This window comes from Epinephelus lanceolatus, chromosome 15, assembly GCF_041903045.1.
Source record: "Epinephelus lanceolatus isolate andai-2023 chromosome 15, ASM4190304v1, whole genome shotgun sequence".
Lineage (NCBI taxonomy): Eukaryota > Metazoa > Chordata > Actinopteri > Perciformes > Serranidae > Epinephelus > Epinephelus lanceolatus.
In genome coordinates, this window is record NC_135748.1 from 1,086,545 (window position 1) to 1,109,586 (window position 23,042).

General features: G+C 41.1%; 1 protein-coding gene across 9 annotated transcripts in view; it reads right to left on the reverse strand.

The window, feature by feature from the left end:
* Positions 1 to 5,859: 5,859 nt before the first annotated feature.
* Positions 5,860 to 23,042, reverse strand: part of adck1 (aarF domain containing kinase 1) — a 443,325-nt gene continuing 426,142 nt past the window's right edge. For all 9 annotated transcript variants that reach the window (XM_078174854.1, XM_033643007.2, XM_033643010.2 and 6 more), the window contains one exon: positions 5,860 to 7,696. In XM_078174854.1, the coding sequence (XP_078030980.1) occupies positions 7,537 to 7,696 (160 nt within the window). In that variant the 3' untranslated portion in view covers positions 5,860 to 7,536. The remainder of the gene's footprint in view (positions 7,697 to 23,042) is intronic.

Below are 23,042 nucleotides of genomic sequence, written 5' to 3' on the forward strand. Positions count from 1 at the left end.
TTTGTTTTAACTTAGGGCGAACTTTCTTTGCTTTGTTAACTTCTTTTTAAGAGGAGCTACAGAGTCGAGTGTTGTTAACAGCGAGCCTACAACGCTATCAACAAAAGAGAGGTTAAAGTCGGTATGGAAAACCTCTGTTACTGAAGGACTTTGTATTGAATTTAACGACGGAGTAATCATTTCCTTAAATTTTACGACAGCACTATCTGATCATCATCTAGTATAGTAACTGTTGCTGAGTGGCGTGTAATCGAGTAAAAAGAAATCAAAAGTAATCAAATAATGATCCGATAGCAAGGGATTCTGTGGCGAGCTCTTACATCTGATAGGGGCGTCGCCCATGGGGGGGACAAAATGCCTCTATAGCGCCCCCTTGAAACCCTTCCCATAGGGTTTTTTTTTTGGAGTAGGAAGATGAAACGTCACACCACGACAGGGTTAACTTACTCTGAGTTTTCACATAATCGCTTCAGTGATGCATGCTGCTGGCCCCCCGCGGTGGCGCAGGAGAGTGAAGGCTCGATCACAGCTGCTTGCAGCTTTAATTATTATTATTATTGGTGGGAAATTATAACAGAGGAATATATTTGCCATTTTAATATCAAGAACACTTTCGTGTTTTTGTGTGTATACAGGACATTGTTGAATCAGGGAATCCGTGTGTCCACTACGACAATGGATCCTAATTGACTTTACATTGGCATTGTTTCCGTGGTACGGGCACGTAATTTCAACCCTTTACGTGCTGCCACCACGGAATGCGGTGTTAAGAGGTCATGGTCATTTCACGTATTTCTGTGAGTCATATGATGATATGAGTATATCATCTCACAATTTTAGAGCCGTCATATTGAAACTAATGGTTTGCGGTGTGGACCATCATAGGTATTACCAACTTCTAAAATTTCTTCTATGAGCATGTCATCACACACATGTATTGTGTCACAGAACAATGAATCATACGTGTCAAAGGTGATGCACTACATTCCGCTATAGTTTTTGTTCCATTGTACAAACTTTTAGAGCCCTATAATATGCATACATTTTATGATTATTCATAATACTGACACATAAAATGGCAGCGAGTAAAAATATTAGGTAGCTAATTGGGAGTGAATTTAGACCCATCAGCAAATCCTATTGACATTTCTCCTAACAACTTTCAACACTGGTAAATAGACCTGCACTTGTAAAGCAGCTTTCTGGTTGTCCAACTACTAAAAGTGCTCTTATACTACATGTCACATTCACCCATTCACACACAGGTGGCTGAGGCTACCACACAAGGTGCCACCTGCCACTCAGTTTAGACACACTTGCACAGCGATGGCACAGTCATCAGGAGTAATTTGGGGTTCAGTATCTTGCCCAAGGGTACTTTGACATGTGGACTGGAGGATCGAACTGCTTGTCTTCCGATTAGTGGACAACCTGTACGTTCTGAGCCACAGCCACTCACTGCTCTCTAATGTGACAGACCTCAAAGTAATATCACAGGTAGGCCCATAGACTCTATCTGTATAGTTGTGGCACACAGTAGCTCAATGACAAAACATTTTTTGGAAAACGACTGACGGAATGATTCCAGGCAGCTTTGCACAGACCAAACAAGTGCACTTAAACGAAATTCATACAACTTTGTCACTTTGCCATACTGTATTCATGCGTTTTTTCATCCCTTTATGAAAGTTACACATGTCAAGCTGTCAAGCAACAGACTTTTGGCTACTAGTATTGAGTCAAACCTCCAATGTTAATAACAGTTTTCAAGATCTGCCCACTATGATTGCAAAAAGACATCTGACTGACATTGAAATCAAAAAACCAACAGGTCATTGGTTTGGTGTGATGACATGTCATGACATAGTTATGACATAGTTATGACATGGAGGCCTGGGAGGTAAACGTAATCTTTGGTGACAACAGCAGCACTCAGGGCAAGGCGAGCGCATCTGTAGAGGATAAAAGTAGCACAGTTGAGAACAAGATGATCAGGTTTGTCCTTGCGGCTGGCAGAAAGTAACATCAGTGAAAGGCCTCAGAACTCATCAGGAAAAGAAGAAGTGTGTGGCAAAGAAAGGGCAGAGTAGCTGCATTGATCAGTACTTCCTAAGAAGTCAGTCGAGTCAGTCGGATGAAGTCCAGCGACAGGTAGAAAACCACAGTTCGCAGGATATCAGTAACGCTGCCACTGAGGAGGAGGGGGTAGTAAGAGAGGATGCAGGTGACACTGAGGCCAGTATGCCAGAGAGAACCATGGAGCAAAGGTTAGAGTTAGATGGCCTAGAGCAAATGACAGTAAAGAATGGGAGATAGTTAATAGAGATTTGTCAGTAATCTTGAGTAGGCTTAGAGGAAATGCAATAGAAAGGTTAGAAAAGATGGGAGATATAATGTATTCATATGGTGTAGAGAGGTTTGGGGTGCATGAGACAAAGAGGAGTGAGAGGGTACAGTCAGGTAAGTCTAGGCGGCAAAGAGAAATAGAGAAGTTAGTCAAAGAAAGGAGACAGTTAAGAAAGCAGTGGAAAAAGGCTACAGAAGAAGAAAGGGAGGGAATTAAGGTGTTGCAAGAAGAGTTGAGAAGCAGGCTAGCAGTTCTTAGAAGGGCAGAGCATCTCAGGAAAAAGAGGAGGAAGAAGAAATATGCTAGGACAGGTTTTTTCAGGGACCCTTTTAAGTTTGTTAAAGGATTGTTCAGCCAGGAAAAGGGAGGGCAGCTTGAAGCAGAAAGGCAAGAGGTTGACAAATATTTGAGAAACACATATTCAGATTTAGAGAAGAATAGGATAGTAGGTTTCTCACCCGATATCCCTCCATTAGGAGGGATAGAGCATGAGATGGATGTCAGGCCACCTAGGTGGAAGGAAGTTCAGGAGGTGGTCAGGCGTGCAAAGGAAGAGTTGAGAAGCAGGCTAGCAGTTCTTAGAAGGGCAGAGCATCTCAGGAAAAAGAGGAGGAAGAAGGAATATGCTAGGACAGGTTTTTTCAGGGACCCTTTTAAGTTTGTTAAAGGATTGTTCAGCCAGGAAAAGGGAGGGCAGCTTGAAGAAGAAAGGCAAGAGGTTGACAAATATTTGAGAAACACATATTCAGATTTAGAGAAGAATAGGATAGTAGGTTTCTCACCCGATATCCCTCCATTAGGAGGGATAGAGCATGAGATGGATGTCAGGCCACCTAGGTGGAAGGAAGTTCAGGAGGTGGTCAGGCGTGCAAAGGCTTCTTCGGCCCCATGGCCTAATGGAGTCCCCTACCGGGTTTATAAACGTGCGCTTGATATCCTTAAATTTTTGTGGAAACAGCTAAGAATAGTTTTGGAGAAGCAAATTATACCAAGAGCATGGCGTAGGGCAGGGGGTGTCCTCATTCCTAAGGAGAAAGAGTCTGTGGACCTTAGCCAGTTCCGGATGATTTCTCTCTTGAATGTGGAGGGGAAGATTTTCTTTAGTGTAGTTGCGCAGAGATTAGCTAGCTACTTAGAAAAGAATAGCTTAATAGATACCATGGTGCAGAAGGCAGGAATACCAGGTTTCTCAGGGTGTTTAGAGCATACTAGCATGACCTGGCACCAGATTCAGGCAGTGAAGATTAACAAAAGGGACCTACATGTAATATTTTTAGATTTTGCATATGCATTTGGTTCAGTACCCCATAGCCTCATTTGGAGTATGTTTGACTATTTCAGAGTGCCACAGGTAGTTGTCAACTTAGTGAAAACATACTTTCAGGATATTAGGTTGTGTCTAAGTACGGCAGGCTTCACAACAGGTTGGCAGAGGCTAGAAATAGGCATCATGGCAGGGAGTACAATTTCTCCATTAGCATTTACTATGGCAATGGAAGTAATCATCAGGGCTTCTAAGTGGGTGGTAGGTGGAGAGAGACGGCAGAACGGGTTGCATCTTCCACCAGTTAGGGCTTACATGGATGACATGACACTGGTGACCACAACAATGCCATGTACAAAGAGGCTATTAGAGAAGGTAAATAAGAACCTCAAGTGGGCCAGCATGAAGATCAAGCCTAGTAAATCTAGAAGCATCTCGATACGTAGAGGGAAGTTAAGTGATAGGAAGTTTGTCATAGATGATGAGGAAATCCCAACAATTAGGGAAAAGTCAGTAAAGAGCTTAGGTAGGTGGTACAATGTGGAGTTGAATGATGAGGAACAGGTGGTGAAATTTAGGAAAAGATTTGGCAGAAGGATTGGATAGAATAGATAAATCCGAACTTCCAGGAAAGTTGAAGTTGTGGTGTTTGCAATTTGGGCTATATCCTAGGTTAATGTGGCCATTGTCAATTTATGAAATTCCAATATCCATTGTGGAGAGAATTGAAAGGTCGGTTAGCTCCTATATTAGGAAGTGGTTGGGCGCTCCTAGGTGCCTAAGTAGTGTTGCATTGTATGGAAAAGGGATACTTCAGCTGCCAGTATCTAGTTTAACAGAGGAATTTAAATGTACCAAGGCCAGGACAGAGCTCTTGTTATCTGGGAGTAAGCAGAGATTGTAGGTAATGTTTTTGTTTTTTTGTCAGGCTGTAAAGTTAGCTTGTCACAAGGCCGATATACATGGCGACATAACCAGGTGTTGAAATGTTAGGTGCAGGAATCGAAGGGAAACGAAGACAGGTGAATTCAGAAGGTGTTAAGGATAGGAGTTTAGCAATTCGGTTTGTCTGTGAGGGAGAGAAATACAGAAGGGATAAGTTAATAAGGAGGTAAGGGTGTGGCCGCCTAGAAGGTGCTTGTGATTGGAAAATGCAAGTAGATTTAGGGGGAAAGCTTGTTGTTCCCCAGGAAATAGTTTGTACCAAGCAGAGGCCTGACATAGTGTTGTGGTCATTGAGTCAACGGATAGTTTATTTCATTGAGCTGACAGTTCCTTGGGAAGACTCAGTGGAAGAAGCCTATGAAAGAAAAAAGCTTAGATATGCAGACTTAGGAGCAGAAACTGAGCAGCGAGGATGGAAGACGATTTGTCCAATGGAAGTGGGGTGTAGGGGATTCATAGCAAGATCAGCTGTCTCGCTCCTGCGGGGACAGAGTTTGAGGAAGACAGTGAGGGAAATGTCAGATGAAGCAGCAAGAACCAGCCAGTTTATCTATTACAGAAGAAATAATGTCAGTTGGGGGCCAGCAGGGGGAATTACTAAGCAGGGTACATAACTCCTTGAGATCAGGTGGAGAGATGCACTTCCTCTTAGGAGGAAATCCAGGAAGAGGAAGGTTATTTAAGTGTGGGAGTGGCCTATTTGAATCCCTTTTGTTTGAGACCATGCTGCAAGGTGAGTGTGTTTGCTGATACTGTAAGTTTATTTATCTCCTTTAACTTTAGCTTATATTGTAGTTATGCTATGCAGCGTGTGAAATAGAGTATGGTGAATGTGCTAGGAAAGGCAGTATCAGCACCACTTCTACCTGGAGCTTGCAGGTACGGAGCCTGGGTTTGGTTGAAGGTGGCAGTGCTGTTTGGGCTGAGAAAGCCATGTGTAAGTAAGGAGGAAATCCAGGAAGAAGAAGGTTATTTAAGTGTGGGAGTGGCCTATTTGAATCCCTTTTGTTTGAGACCATGCTGCAAGGTGAGTGTGTTTGCTGATCCCGTACGTTTATTTATATTATCTCCTGTTTGGGCTGAGAAAGCCACGTGTAAGTAAGGTAAAGGAGGTTATTGGGTTGGTGTGGAGAGCAGTGAGACCTGACATTAGGGGAGTGTCTCTGGGACGCCAGAGATCACTGTCTAGCCTCCTGGAGGTGTCGTGGGACCAAGAGAGAGAGACCTCACTGGTCTGTATAGTTAAGCCTTGCCATAATAGCTTATCATAGGGCTTAGGAGGTTATTCACTGAGTGCTGATCCTTTTCTAGAGCACAAACTTCTTGTGTTTATTTGAATTTCAATAGTGACATAGGGGAAAAGGGAAGGGGAAATACAGAATTTTAGCCTCTTTCTGAAATAACAAAATAAAATAAAATAAAATAAAATAAAATAAAATAAGGGACTTAGCCAGAGAGTAAAAAGCTTTTCTATAGAGCTATAAAGGTGGTGTTAAGTTGCCTGAATGGGAAGCAAAATATGATCAGCAGGAATGTAAAAGCTGAAGGAATAACCATCTCTGACCTGAGTGACAAGGCCTCAGTAAATAACACATACTACTAACATGACAGTAATACAAAGAGTCTTAATCTATTCAAGCGTTAATTGTATTCTGCATCACCAAATTCTGACTTGATGCAAACTTCATTCTGAGGTATTTTGTTGAGTCCAACATCATCCAGGCAGGATCACTTAAGATCACCTCTACAGTGACTAATACTCAAAATTTGCCCCATATTTAACAGAATTCTACTTCATATGAGGGTAGTATCTGGCAGCCGCCATCATGTTGTTTTTACATAGTGTGCCTCTCACAAGGTAAAAATGAAAGTGAATCGCATCCTGTGACTACCTGTACCTATGGCATGCTTAACAGTGCACTCTGTATACCTGTCTCTGTGTATTACTTACTTACCAGTCTGGCTGTGTTACTAACTGATGCACTATCTTGCTGCTCCTCTTTCTCTCTCCACCTGCTTGTATCAATCTCCACCACTGCATCACTGTCTTTTATGTGCTGGAATTGATTGTTTGATGGTATTTAGGGCTGTCTGTATGCCATTATGTTTAAGATAATACAAAGCTGTCAAGTGTTTGAGATCTATAGCCCTGTCTAAAAAGATACACATGATAATTTAACTGATATTTGATTATCTTAAGACCATGACAATTAAATTTCTAATCTGACAGATATCTTACGTAATAATACAATGCCTTAATAACTTCATATAAGATGGTGATATCTAAACCATGTTGTGTCCCCACATCATAATATTTTGGGATATCAAACAAGGTCTCCCGAGGGTTATGACTGCAAGGAAGTTCAGCATTTTGGAAAATATGCTTATGTTGTTTTTTATTCTGAAAGTGAGATAAGGAGATGGATAGGTGCAGAGCTGGAGTCAGGACTAATCTGACCTCTACTCAAACAGAGATGTGGTTGAACTATTTTATGACAAACTACCATTTATCCATTCACTCAGTATTTCTCTGCAGCATCTCCAGCTAAAGCACAGGTTGTCAGACACAGTCAGTGAACACAGGTTACAGTATCCCATAAATGACATGATGATTCCAGACAATTTAAAGTTTGTGAATAAAGTCTTTGTGCAATAATAGCCTTAAATTAAATAAGAATGAAGAAAAAAAATCATCTTGAGTATATGACATACAATTTAGAAAAAAGTCAACACTGACAACTGAATAATAAAAGTTGTGATCATCAACAGCCACAGTGTGGTGTCCAAGGACATCAGCATGTTGTTTTCTTGTATGTGTCCATGGAATAACAAGTTTTATTGTTAACAAAAATAAGAATTTGTGTGTGTGACTGTATAAACACATATTCAAAATGTGTTAACATGGACTGTCTTTTAAACCCCTTTTGTGCCAAAAGTAACAGCCTTTTGTTAATATCCTAGTGGGATGTCCAGATATATCTTAGGCCAGAAATGCCAGCAGAGCAGTGAGCCAGTTTCCCAACGTGGAGCCCTTCACCCTCAGAAACAGTTCGTACATGGTGAGTCTCCACAGGCTGAGAGACTCTGCCAGTGTGATCTGTAGACGCCTCCTCCTGGATTGAGTCTTACTTATCTTGTGCCTGTCAACCAGAGCAGCAAAAGAAGGAAAGGGTCAGGGGTCAGGCACAATTCAAAAGTAATTGATTGAATCAAAAAAATATTTAACAGCAATTTGCTCTTGATCCATATCAAGACATAATTCACAACATCAGTATGACATGGATGCATGGTCATCAGTTTGAACAAATAATGAAATGCTCATAATTCTCGAATAGCTGAGAATACTTGGATAAGACTTTTGGAGTATGATGTAAAGAACAGTTTAATATGTTAAAGAAAATACATCTTAAATATGTAGACAAAGAATTACAAAGAGCAAAGCAAAGAATTCCCAAAGATGCATATTTAATTAAATCCTTACTTGCATGTGGAAACACTATATACTAAAGGGTATTCTGAAATTATTACAGTTAATCCAATGTTTAATCTTTGGTGGTCAAGATGTCGACAAAATGCTCACTGATCAAAGGGGGACTGCTAAATATTGAGGGTTCACCCTCTGGTGACATGGGTAGAGTGCCTCCAAAACAGTAGGATTCACAAACAAGAGTACCAATAACAATTCTATGCCTCTATGGTTATTTGTTTTGAGCCACTATGGAAGCATCTGTCTAGAGATGGCCATGTCAGCCCAGACTTGAGTATCCCGACAAATATACAATTTGGTGATTGGCGCCACCTCCTGACAGCAATAGTAAACATTGTCAAAAGAGCTGTCGACCCAAGGCTAGCCCTTCTGCGTATTTTAAATATTATATATTATTCAATATATCATATTATATCGAAAATATTAATCAACACTTTGACTGTTGGTTAGTTATTTATTATCAATTGCATGTAACATAACAGTACTACGTGCTGTTAGAAGAAAATGTGAAAAAGCAAAGCCACTGCAGCCAACTCACTAGTAGCTTTTCATTTATTCTTTCAGGTAGGTAAATGATCCCATAAACACTCTTACATGTTATTAGTAATGTAGTTAGTGGTAATACTTTATATTAAGGTACTGTAATAAGCGCTAATTAATGCTTAATAAGCACAAATTAACAGTTAATGAGCATTTATAAAATGATATAAAATGCTAATTAACATCAATAAGACTAGACTAGTGTTTATAAACCTATACTAAATATTATTAAGATATCTATTTACATTAATTATAATTTATAAGGGTTAAGTATAGAATAATTACCACATTTATTACTGGTTTATAAGACACTATAAGACCCTATAAGATGAAATTAATAAGGTGTTTATTAACATAAATAAGAATATAAATAATAATATAAATAATTAATATAAATTAATATAAATGCCATTTTATGGTTAATAAATGCTTAATTATGCACTTATTAATAGTAAATAATGTGATCTAAAGTAGGAACAGTGTCGTATAAACGTTAATAAATTATTAATATGCACTTATTAACAGCTCATAATGCATCTTTGCAGCTACTGGATCTAAAGTGGGAACGGTGTCTTGTTGACATTCATAAACTCTTTATTATGCACTCACTGAAGTTAATAATTCTATTAATTATGCATCTATAGCAACATCCAGATATCAATCATTATTTCAACATTAAAGAATTCTGATGCGTTCTTTTCAGTCTAGCATGTTATTATTTTCTTTAGCAAAGGATCATGGGAATTTCATTTCCTCAAAATGGCATACTAAGACAAACATGAGTTATTTGAACTTAAAAATTTGAGCAGATTGATTCAGAGTTAGCTGCTTTATTCACTCGTGATGAGAATTCAGCCTACCAATGGTGGTGAAAACACAACATAAGGACATATTTCCTTTTCATATTGATTTTTAATGCAACCACTATTGTCAAAAACAGGAAAAAAGGATTAGAAACCCTAATAGTTGAGTTCTAAAAACAATGACAGATCTGAGTTCATTTGGCTTTTTCAAAAGTTTTGTTACTTAGATTGACTGTTCATGAATACAGTGTTCCAGAAAGCTCCCTGTAACCCATCAGTTTTCTGAAAGTGAGTGACAAAAGTCTCAACATCAGCCAGGCTAAAGGTGGCCAGGTCAGTGATGTCTTCAGGCCAGTTGCTTAGGTCAAACATGGTGGCAGCGGCCTTCATCTGTTCTGTACGACATCTATTGCATGTCTGTCCATCCTGGAAGAGGGATCCCTCCTCAGTTGTTCTTCCTGAGGTTTCTACCGTTCACAGGTTGTCACAGAAGCCATTGATTAGTTTATCTTGCACTTTGTGGAAGTCATCATCATCCACTTGTTTCCTGTTGAGTTTTACACCAGAGAAGGTGTTTCCAGGAAAAGGTCCCACTTCATCCAGGAACTGCTTCAGATGCTGACCTGGGACTGTCTGAAATACAGAAGGAAAAAACTTTCACTGTCACAATTACTAAACATACACCGTAGCATATTAATTCCTCTCTAGGGAGTTTATTTTGTTTACCTGCATGCAGGTAACCTGCCTGCAGGGTCGTCTTCTGCAGTCCATCTGACACCATCTGCAATGTCAGCCCATCCCTCTGAAAGAGAAGGATCAGAATTAAACCCATAAACATATTTAATCTAACTTCCCTTGTTTTTAATCCACAGCCTAGTACTGAATTATTCTCACAATGGTTTCACAAGAGTGATAATAAAACACATACACACTGGGCCTGATACAAACTTCAACTGCCAAAATGTATGAAATGCTCCTTTAACCTTACTGACAGAGAGGAATGAAGTCAGGCTATGGCGTTAGCAAATCACCAGGGCCCAGTATTTCAAAACTTGTAATCCGGATCAGAATAATCCGGATAATGAAATCCTCCTTTTCTCAGTCAGGGATCAAGGTGATCCTGCTGACTTTATCTGGGTATTTCAAAACACTGGCAGGGTGGATCACTTTGATCCCAATCTGACTGGATACGGATTTCCAAATCTCACGACTCCACCCCCGGATCTGAAACGTTTCCCCTTTGGGGGCGTGGCTTTCAGATTATGACCCGCTGTGCTCTGTCTCCACGGCGGAGTACTTCACGAAAGGAGCAGTTGGTAACACAGCTTTCGCATCAAAATGTAAGTATACCGTTGTCTAATGTGTAGCGTTTTTAAGACCATACAAAGGCCACTCACCATCTCATGTGAGCCAGCTATTTGAATTGTCATCTACTTAAAACATGGGCGTACCGATCTCTAATTGAGCCGAGGTCATGCTAACGGTAGCTAACGCGGCTCCATTGACTTACATGTTAAGTAGCTAGCAGGCTAGCGAGGTAGCTGGTTTTGTATGAATGATGCAGTTCATTCATAAGTGTCAGAGGATTGAGTTTGGGTATGCTACAGTAATGCTGGTGATATGCTTTTCTGTAACGTTACTTAAACAATTTCTCTGGCTATTGTGGATTCCTGACAATGATAAAGATATGCTCATACACACTCTACTTCTACTTTCAGAATACACTCACACCCATGGGCCACTGCTAATGAAGACAACAGGTCGAATGCTGGAAATCCCTGGAAATGTATCCCCTTTTGTAGAAGGCTCCCACTAAACATATAGCAATATAGCATCTGATTTGATGAAGTAAAATAATCAGTTTGTACACACAACCACTTCCTGAAATACATTGCTGCATGTTATAAAATCACAGTCAAGCACTTCCCAGGGATTTTAAAGCTGCATTTTCAAGCTTATCTGAATTAAGTAAAATTTATCTTCATTAAATCAGAAGCATGAAAATATACATTGAAAGTGCTTAAATGTGATTTAAATTGAGACATACAGCAATGTTTTTTCAGGACATAGTTGAGCTGTTACTTTTCCCGCCTCAAAGATGTGATGTAACATTGGAAAAATGCAAGTGCACACATATCATTTGTTTCTAATTGCTTTTTTAGTACTCTGTTCGAATTACCATGTGCTTATTATGTTAATCCCTGTGTTGTTTCTTGCAATCTATGTAAAGAAAATGTGCTATACAAATAAATTTGCTTTGCACTGCATTTCCTTGCCTTTGTCTGACCACAAACATATGTTGGATGTTTTGGTACAAACAGGTTACAATGTTAGGTGAAACTAGACGTTGAGAAATAGGTCTGTATTTGTTACTCTTATTTACAGCAGTTTCAGGAAGTATGGCCAAACAATATTTTTCTATGCTTGAAATTACTTACAACTAAAACACTAATTTAGATGAAGTGTAATGAACATCTTGAGTATCAATATCTAGGAGAAGTGGAGCTGAGGCTTTGTCAAATCCACCTCTGAGGTGGGATCCAAATAATCCTGAAATTTGGTATTAAATTGATCCAGATCTCTGCCTTAACTTTTGAAACACCCAAATGCAGCCTTTATCTGGATTAAAGGGAGGATTGGATTACCAGAGCTGAATCCTGATCCTCAGGATCAGGATCCTCTGTGTTGAAATACCCAGTTTTCAGATCAGATCAGGATTTAATCCAATCCGGCCAGGATAATCCTATCAGATAACTTTGAAATACTGGGCCCAGGAGTTAGCATGAACATGACGCAGCCTATATCCATTAGCCTGCTCAACATAACACACAGCTCATCGATGCTCCTAACACATTCACTCTGCTCATCCTGCTTCACACAATTTACTGTCACTCTTGTATCTCAACCATATGCATCTTCACACACGTTTCCCTCACTTTAACTCGCACAGAACATCATTAGCGATGTACTTAGCTACCCAAGCTATTTCTAGTGGCACCCTCCATCAGCCGCGACACACACACACACACACTCTCTTAATCGCAGTCAAAGTCAACGTCTCTGAGTGTCAAAGTTACACATTAAGGTTCTGCTAAAACATACTACTGTTATCTGGGTGTTCATTACACTCAGCTTACCTGTAGGAAATTTAGAAACATGACTGGCTGCTAGTTCAAGTATGACCTTCATCTCTGTAGCTGAAGTTGCTAGCCTAATTATTACTGACTGAATGAACAGAGTACACCTCTTCTGATTAACTGTAACGTTACCGTCATCATCATAAACATCAAAATTTAGAACACACAGTCACATTTTATAACTTTGTAAGGCCATCATGTACATGATTAGCTGATTTGCTCGTGTTAGCTATTGCAAAGAACTAGAACTAGCTAAAAATCAACAAGCTAATGTTAGCCTATAGCCTACTTTAACAAACTAACTTACCACAGGGGCAGAAACAGATGAAACATCGTCTTCAGAGTCCTGAAGCGAAGTGTCGCATCCTACTCCAACTGGAGCGGCACTGGGGGGCTTGCATCAGTTTATTCAACCATCTCAGCATTGCTAGGTTCTGTGCTATGTGGAGTGGCGAGCATAGCTGGCGAGTGGCACCCAGCGTGACCATCATGCAGTGAGTTGAGTTCCTTGTGTGTGCATGTGCGCGCGTGTGGAGCCAGATCAGGTGCAGCAAAAGCCACTGTATTTTTGCTGTTCATAAGTTTTTATTGACATTATTCAAGCAACAAAAGCTACGTTCACATACCCATACGTAATGACGTTGTAAATAACACCCATTTCGATATTGCTTTGACTTCTTGTTCTATAATTAACCCTTATAAATCATAATTAATGTAAATAGACATCTTATTAATTAATATTTAGGATAGCTTTATAAACTGTTATCAAGTTTCTATTAAGTGCTTATAATGCTATATGCAATAATAACTGTTAATTATACTATAATTAACACTTAAATAGTCCTATTAATGGTAATAAACATCTTATTCTGTCTTATAAGTGCTCATTAACTGTTAATTGGTACTTCTTAAGCATTAATTAACGCTTATTACAGTACACTAATATAAAATGTTACCTAGTTAGTCTGTCTTTAATGTTAAATTATTGTTTTTCGTGGTGTTTTTGAGCACTACTGTGATGTTAGATCCTCATTTATGCTAATATAGCTCCCCAGTGATTTAAGCTATTATTTTTCTCATTTTGATGATTTAACTTGTGCAAAATGGCTAAGGTCCTGAGGGGTATGACTGTTGAAAGTTGTAATTAGTTTTCTTCACAGTTGCTGAAATTTAATTTTATGGCTCAGCATCTAAAACAAACTAAGCTAAGCTAACAAAGGTTACTGTACTGGTTAACATTCAGGTAGTGGGCAAGCCACATTGTAAATATGAATAAGATATAATGTATAGAATGACAATCCATAAGCCTAATACATTTTGATATAATTGAATCTATAGTTTCTGATAGCATATTATTTCTCAACTTTGTCGGGAAAATGAAGTTCATTCATTCATTCATCTTCTAACCGCTTCATCTTCTTGAGGGTCGCGGGGGGGCTGGAGCCTATCCCAGCTGACATCGGGCGAGAGGCAGGGAACACCCTGGACAGGTCGCCAGACTATCGCAGGGCTGACACATAGAGACAAACAACCATTCATGCTCACATTCACACCTACGGACAATTTAGAGTTATCAATTAACCTAGTCCCCAATCTGCATGTCTTTGGACTGTGGGAGGAAGCCAGAGTGCCCGGAGAGAACCCACGCTGACACAGGGAGAACATGCAAACTCCGCACAGATCCCATGCCCGGGATCGAACCGGCAACCCTCTTGCTGTGAGGCGAGAGTGCTAACCACCACACCACCGTGCCGCCCTGGGAAAATGAAGTTAAAGTATAAAAACCATCTGAGGAATATATACATTAACCAACATAACAAACGTTAAGCCAATTAACAGAGCAAGAAATTACCAATGATACTACCAAGAAAAAACTTGATAAAATTACAGGTCATGAACGAGGAGATGGTAATCTCATTCTTCTCTGGTCATGATGAACAAAGCCATGATCTGTTTGGAGACTGATAAGGAAAACAGCACATTTAGATAAATACCATCAGTCAACATCACATCATGTGTTTTTTAATTTTGTGAAAAAAATTTTCAGTCAAAGGTCAAAGAACAAAGATATGATGGTTATAATGTGATTTGCCGTGCCTGCCCCATTGACTTCAATTACAGCGACACCAGTCAAGGTTGATCCAACCTTGCAAAGTTAAACGATGTTCCGTGACAAAAAGAAAAAAGGGGGGAAAAAAAGAAAACAGTATTTTCTCCGCCTTCTTTATGTTTTGTAAATTTGTGACTTTAGTCCCAGAGAATCTTCAGGTCTTCAGTTTTTCCTCACAAATGCATGACTTTATAATCTCTCAGGATATCCACACATGTAGCTAATAAAGTTAGGACTTTAATCATGGAATTCTGAGTTGCTTTTTTCTCTCTCTTTATTTATCGGTATATTATCCCTCTCCCCAAGCTCTGTATTTTATTAGGGCCCGAGCACCTAGCGCTGCGAGGACCCTATTGAAATGCAAGGATTTTTTATTATTATTAGGGACCGAGCACCTACCGGTGTGAGGACCCTATTGAAATGCAAGGATTTTTTATTATTAGGGCCGGAGCACCTAGCGGTACGAGGACCCTATTGAAATGCAAGGATTTTTTATTATTATTAGGGCCCGAGCACCTAGCGGTGCGAGGACCCTATTGAAATGCAAGGATTTATTATTATTAGGGCCCGAGCACCTAGCGGTGCAAGGACCCTATTGAAATGCAAGGATTTTTTATTATTATTATTATTATCATTATTATTATTATTATTATTGTTATTATTATTATTATTATTATTATTATTATTATTCCTCCAAATGAATTGCCTTTTTGGGAGGCTTAACATACCCGAAAACTCATGAAACTTTGCACACATCTCAGAACTGGTGAAAAATTTGATATTTTAAGGGTCTCGTGTGCGGGTTCCAAAAAATGGCTCAGTAGCGCCCCCTACAAAAGTTTGAGGAAACAGCCCCTGAAGCTAGTTTAACCTACATGTATGAAACTCAGCAGGCTTATGTAACGCCCAGAGACGTACAAAAAAGCGTCTTGGAGACATGCTCTGAACCCAACAGGAAGTCAGCCATTTTGAATTTACTGTGCAATTTTGGTGCATTTTTGGCCATTTCCAGGGGTCATAAATGAACAAACTAGTCCTAGACATTTCATCCGATTGACTTCAAATCTTGGTCTGTCCCATCCCAAGACCTTGAAGATGAAAAGTTATCAAAAGCTTGAGTTTTTGTCAATGCGTGTGACCGTGGGATGGCGTCAAAGTTAGGGGTCTCGCCACTAAACAGGAAGTAGTTTATAACTCCAGCATACATGGTCCAATTTTGGCCAAACTTCACAGGAATGATGACAGTCCTGCCCTGAACACATCTACATGTCAATAATTAGAGATAAACATAGCGCCCTCTACTGGCAATGGGAAATGTCATGTTTTAGACTTTAATGTACATCTCCTACAGACTTGACCAGATCCACTTCAAACTTGGTTAAAAAAGTCATAAGACTTTGATGATGCTTTATTGTGAAAACTGTGAGTTTTCGTCGAAGGGCGTGGCCACAGCCTGGCGGCGAACTTTGATGTTTCGCCGTGATGATAAACGTTGCTGTAACTTGACTCCACGTGGGAATATCTTGCCAAAACTTCACACATATGATGACAGTCCAGCCCTGAACACATCTACAGAGGAATTTTGAATCACCGCCATAGCGCCACCTTCTGGCAACAGAAAGCTACTTTATACATTCTTTGATGTCCCACTTCTAGCAGGTTAATCAGACCCACCTCAAACTTGCTGGTCTAAGTCCTTAGACCTTGATGATGCTTAAAAATGAAGCTTTTTAGTTTTCATCACACGCTGTCACCATGGCGCCGCCTTGTTCGCCATTAAACACAATGTTGTTTTGAAAGGACAAGGGATGCTTGAAAACTCACCAAACGTGGCATACACATCACAGGTCACAAGTCCTGTTGTCTGATGTGATTTTTGTGCTTTGATGCACCAAGATGGCTCAACAGCGCCCCCTAGAATATTTCAATTAAGCAGCCCCCAAAGCTGGTTTGACCTGCATGTATGAAACTTGGTGGGCACCTGTAACACTCTATTACGTACAAAAAGTCTCTTGGAGCGATGCTCCAAGCCCAACAGGAAGTCCGCCATTTTGAATTGACTTGTGCCACTTTTGTGCATTTTTGCCCATTTCCAGGGCTTGTAAATTAACAAACTTGTCCTACAGATTTAATCAGATTGGCTCCAAACTTGGTGTATGTAAGCGTGGCTATGTTGTGACCAAAAGTTATCACAGGATTTGCCCAATGTTGAATGGCGCGCCCGCTGCCCAGCACTGAATCTTGAGGTCTCGCCATGAAAAACGAAATTGCTGTAGCTTTGGCATAAATGGTCCAATCTCCACCAAACTTCACATGATTCATATTAGTCCCACCCTGAACACATTTTCATTACCATATTTCCTGATAATCATAGCGCCACCTAGTGTCGAAAGGAAGTACTTCTTATCAGACACTTATCTTTGGATTAACCTGAAATTTCAATGCTGTGGTCTATATTTATTTTAAGTGTGGGAGTGGCCTATTTGAATCCATTTTGTTTGAGGCCATGCGGCAAGGTGAGTGTGTTTGCTGATCCTGTAAGTTTATTTAGCTAGTTATGCTATGTAGCGTGTGAAATAGAGTGTGGTGAATGTGCTAGGAAAGGTAGTATCAGCCCTGCTTCTACCTAGAGCTTGCATGTACGGAGCCTGGGTTTGGTTGAAGGTGGCAGTGCTGTTTGGGCTGAGAAAGCCATGTGTAAGTAAGGTAAAGGAGGTTATTGGGTTGGTGCAGGGAGGGGAGCAGTGAGACCTGGCATTAGGGGAGTGTCTCTGGGACGCTAGAGATCACTGTCTAGCCTCCTGGAGGTGTCGTGGGACCAACTAGACGAAACACTGGTGAAAGGAGGTTCCCACCCGATGACCCCAAAGACATGCTAGTTATCACTGCTCATTGGTTTGTATAGTTAAGCCTTGCCATATTAGCTTATCATAGGGCTTAGTTTTTCACTGAGTGTTGATCCTTTCTCTAGAGCACAAACTTCTTGTGTTTATTTGAACTCAGAACTAGCCCAGCTATTGACTGCTGTGAATAGGGCAGCTGACAACAAGGGAAAGACCATGTGACCGCTTGGAAAGACAGCTGACAGGAGGGAAAAGACCCCAAAGGTGCTGGCATGGGCTAGTAACCCATGGTAGCAGTGGTGAGGCCTAGCAGCCTTACTACAACCAAAATTAGCTCTAGCCAACATAGGAAAAATACCCCAAGAGTCAGCGAGAGCATGGGTGGAAGATGACTCACAGGTGGATTACACGGTAACAGACATTGGAACGGACACGACTATGCATTGGATCTGTGACTCAGTGAAGGATAGGGGCACAGACCTATCCACCAGGGCTAGAATTAGCAGCACTCAGGGCAAGGCGAGCGCATCTGTAGAGGATAAAAGTAGCACAGTTGAGAACAAGATGCTTCAGGTTTGTCCTTGTGGCTGGCAGAAAGTAACATCAGTAAAAGGCCTCAGAACTCATCAGGGAAAGAAGAAGTGTGTGGCAAGAAAGGGCAAAGTAGCCGCATTGATCAGTACTTCCTAAGAAGTCAGTCGAGTCAGTCGGATGAAGTCCAGCGACAGGTAGAAAACCACAGTTCACAGGATATCAGTAACGCTGCCACTGAGGAGGAGGAGGAGGGGATAGTAAGAGTGGATGCAGGTGACAATGAGGCCAGTGTGCCAGTCAGAGAGAGAACCATGGAGCAAAAGGCTAGAGTTAGATGGCCTAGGGCAAATGACAGTAAAGAATGGGAGATAGTTAATAGAGATTTGTCAGTAATCTTAAGTAGGCTTAGAGGAAATGCAATAGAAAGGTTAGAAAAGATGGGAGATATAATTTACTCATATGGTGTAGAGAGGTTTGGGTTGCATGAGAGAAAGAGGAGTGAGAAAGTACAGTCAGGTAAATCTAGGCGGCAAAGAGAAATAGAGGAGCTAGTCAAGGAAAGGAGACAGTTAAGAAAGGTGTGGAGAAAGGCTACAGAAGAAGAAAGGGAGGGAATTAAGGTGTTGCAAGAGGAGTTGAGAAGCAGGCTAGCAGTTCTTAGAAGGGCGGAGCATCTCAGAAAAAAGAGGAGGAAGAAGGAACATGTAAGGACAGGTTTTTTCAGGGACCCTTTTAAGTTTTTTAAAGGATTGTTCAGCCAGGAAAAGGGAGGGCAGCTCAAAGCAGAAAGGCTAGAGGTTGAAGAATATTTGAGAAATACATATTCAGATTTGGAGAAGAATGGGATAGTAGGTTTCTCACCCGATATCCCTCCATTAGAAGGGATAGAGCATGAGATGGATGTCAGGCCACCTAGGTGGAAGGAAGTTCAGGAGGTGGTCAGGCGTGCAAAGGCTTCTTCGGCCCCATGGCCTAATGGAGTCCCCTACCGGGTTTATAAAAGTGCGCCTGATACCCTTAAATTTTTGTGGAAACAGCTAAGAATAGTTTGGGAGAAGCAAATTATACCAAGAGCATGGTGTAGGGCAGGGGGTGTCCTCATTCCTAAGGAGAAGGAGTCTGTGGACCTTAGCCAGTTCCGGATGATTTCTCTATTGAATTTCTCTCTCTCTCTCTCTCTCTCTCTCTCTCTCTCTCTCTCTCTCTCACTCTCATCCTATTACTGCATCTTGCTAACTCGGCCATTCTGGATGTCACTAACTCGGCTTCTTCTCCGGAGCCTTTGTGCTCTACTGTCTCTCAGAATAACTCATACCGCAGCGGTGCCTGGACAGTGTGACGTGTGTGGTTGTGCTGCTGCCGTGGTCCTGCCAGATGCCTCCTGCTGCTGCTGCCATCATTAGCCATTAGTCATACTTCTACTGTTATTATACACATATGACTATTGTCACACAAGTATACTGTCAGATATTAATACATACTTTCAACATATTGTACCACAGTAGCCAGAACTATAACTATAATATTATTACTTTCATTAATGTTGTTGTAAGCTACTGTCATTACCTGCATCTCTCTCTCTCTCTCTCTCTCTCTCTCTCTCTCTGTCTCATTGTGTCATATGGATTACTGTTAATTTATTATGCTGATCTGTTCTGTACGACATCTATTGCACGTCTGTCCGTCCTGGAAGAGGGATCCCTCCTCAGTTGCTCTTCCTGAGGTTTCTACCGTTTTTTTTTCCCCGTTAAAGGGTTTTTTTTTGGGGAGTTTTTCCTTATCCGCTGTGAGGGTCTTAAGGACAGAGGGATGTCGTATGCTGTAAAGCCCTGTGAGGCAAATTGTGATTTGTGATATTGGGCTTTATAAATAAAATTGAATTGAATTGAATTGAAATTGAATTGAATGTAGAGGGGAAGATTTTCTTTAGTGTAGTTGCACAGAGATTAGCTAGCTACTTAGAAAGGAATAGCTTAATAGATACCATGGTGCAGAAGGCAGGAATACCAGGTTTCTCAGGGTGTTTAGAGCATACTAGCATGATCTGGCACCAGATTCAGGCAGCGAAGTTTAAGAAAAGGGACCTGCATGCAGTATTTTTAGATCTTGCAAATGCGTTTGGTTCAGTACCGCATAGCCTCATTTGGAGTGCATCTGATTACTTCAGAGTGACACAGGTAGTTGTTAACTTAGTGAAAGCATATTTTCAGGATATTAGGCTGTGTCTAAGTACGGCAGGCTTCACAACAGGTTGGCAGAGGCTAGAAATAGGCATCATGGCAGGGTGTACAATTTCTCCATTAGCATTTACTATGGCAATGGAAGTAATCATCAGGGCTTCTAAGTGGGTGGTAGGTGGAGAGAGACGGCAGAGTAGGTTGCATTTTCCACCAGTTAGGGCTTACATGGATGACATGACACTGGTGACCACAACAATGCCATGTACAAAGAGGCTATTAGAGAAGGTAAATAAGAACCTCAAGTGGGCCAGCATGAAGATCAAGCCTAGTAAATCTAGAAGCATCTCGATACGTAGAGGGAAGTTAAGTGATAGGAAGTTTGTCATAGATGATGAGGAAATCCCAACAATTAGGGAAAAGTCAGTAAAGAGCTTAGGTAGGTGGTACAATGTGGAGTTGAATGATGAGGAACAGGTGGTGAAATTTAGGAAAAGATGTGGCAGAAGGATTGGATAGAATAGATAAATCCGAACTTCCAGGAAAGTTGAAGTTGTGGTGTTTGCAATTTGGGCTATATCCTAGGTTAATGTGGCCATTGTCAGTTTTTGAAATTCCAATATCCGTAGAGGAGAGAATTGAAAGGTCGGTTAGCTCCTATATTAGGAAGTGGTTGGGCGCTCCTAGGTGCCTAAGTAGTGTTGCATTGTATGGAAAAGGGATACTTCAGCTGCCAGTATCTAGTTTAACAGAGGAATTTAAATGTACCAAGGCCAGGACAGAGCTGTTGTTATCTGGGAGTAAGGACGTGGTAGTTAGGAGTGTGGTTCCAAATCCAACCAAGGGGAGGAAGTGGAACCCAAGATCGGCAGCTCAGGAGGCAGAAGCAGCTCTTAGGCATGCAGAGATTGTAGGTAATGTTCAGTTTGGCTGGGGAGGCCTGGGGCTTGGCTCAGGCAAACCAGTATGGAATAAGGCAGATCTCAAAGATAAAAGAAAGCTGATTGTAGAACAGATACATAGACAGAAAGAGATGCTAAGGGGTGCAAAGGTAGTGGCCCAGGCTAAACAGGGACAGTGGTTGAATTGGGAAAGTGTAGAGAAGAGGAAGCTTAGTTGGAGGGACCTGTGGAGTATGGAGGAGAATCGTATTAGATTCCTGGTAGGGGCTACATACGATGTGTTACCAACCCCCCAGAACCTAAAACTGTGGGTAAATGAGGACCCATCATGCCCATTGTGTTCACGTACCGCAACCTTAAAGCATATTTTGTCAGGCTGTAAAGTTAGCTTGTCACAACGCCGATATACATGGTGACATAACCAGGTGTTGAAATGTTTAGCTGCAGGCATCGAAGGGAAACGAAGACAGGTGAATTCAGAAGGTGTTAAGGATAGGAGTTTAGTAATTCAGTTTGTCCGTGAGGGAGAGAAACACAGAAGACATAAGTTAGTGAAGAGGCAAGGGTGTGGCTGCCTAGAAGGTGCTTGTGATTGGGAAATGCAAGTAGATTTAGGGGGAAAGCTTGTTGTTCCCCAGGAAATAGTTTGTACCAAGCAGAGGCCTGACTTAGTGTTGTGGTCAGTGAGTCAACGGATGGTTTATTTCATTGAGCTGACAGTTCCTTGGGAAGACTCAGTGGAAGAAGCCTATGAAAGAAAAAAGCTTAGATATGCAGACTTAGGAGCAGAAACTGAGCAGCGAGGATGGAAGACTAGGATTTGTCCAGTGGAAGTGGGGTGTAGGGGATTCATAGCTTATATTGTAGTTATGCTATGTAGCGTGTGAAATAGAGTATGGTGAATGTGCTAGAAAAGGTAGTATCAGCCCTGCTTCTACCTAGACCTCGCATGTACGGAGCCTGGGTTTGGTTGAAGATGGCAGTGCTGTTTGGGCTGAGAGAGCCATGTGTAGGTAAGGAGGAAGTCCAGGAAGGGGAAGGTTATTTAAGTGTGGGAGTGGCCTATTTGAATCCATTTTGTTTGAGGCCATGCGGCAAGGTGAGTGTGTTTGCTGATCCTATAAGTTTATTTAGCTCCTTTAACTTTAGCTTATATTGTAGTTATGCTATGTAGCGTGTGAAATAGAGTGTGGTGAATGTGCTAGGAAAGGTAGTATCAGCCCTGCTTCTACCTAGAGCTCGCATGTACAGAGCCTGGGTTTGGTTGAAGGTGGCAGTGCTGTTTGGGCTGAGAAAGCCATGTGTAAGTAAGGTAAAGGAGGTTATTGGGTTGGTGCAGGGAGGGGAGCAGTGAGACCTGGCATTAGGGGAGTGTCTCTGGGACGCTAGAGATCGCTGTCTAGCCTCCTGGAGGTGTCGTGGGACCAACTAGACAAAACACTGGTGAAAGGAGGTTCCCACCCGATGACCCCAAAGACATGCTAGTGATCACTGCTCATTGGTTTGTATAGTTAAGCCTTGCCATATTAGCTTATCATAGGGCTTAGGTTTTTCACTGAGTGTTGATCCTTTCTCTAGAGCACAAACTTCTTGTGTTTATTTGAACTGATGTTCACAAACATGACATATCATTAGTGTCTACGTGTGCTGCAGAGGGTTTAATTTTGATGTCTCGCCATGAAACAGTAAATTGCTATAAATTTGGAGTAAATGGTCCGTTGTGCACCAAACTTGACATGATTCACATTTGTCCCACCCTGAACACATTTATATGAGAATGTTCCGTGATAGTCATAGCGCCACCTAGTGGTGAAAGGAAGTACTTCTTACCAGACACTTATCTTTGGATTCACCTGAAATTTCAGTGCTGTGGTGTGTATTTGATGTACACAAACATGGCGTATCATTAGTGTCTACGCGTGCTGCAGAGAGTTTACTTTTGATGTCTCGCCA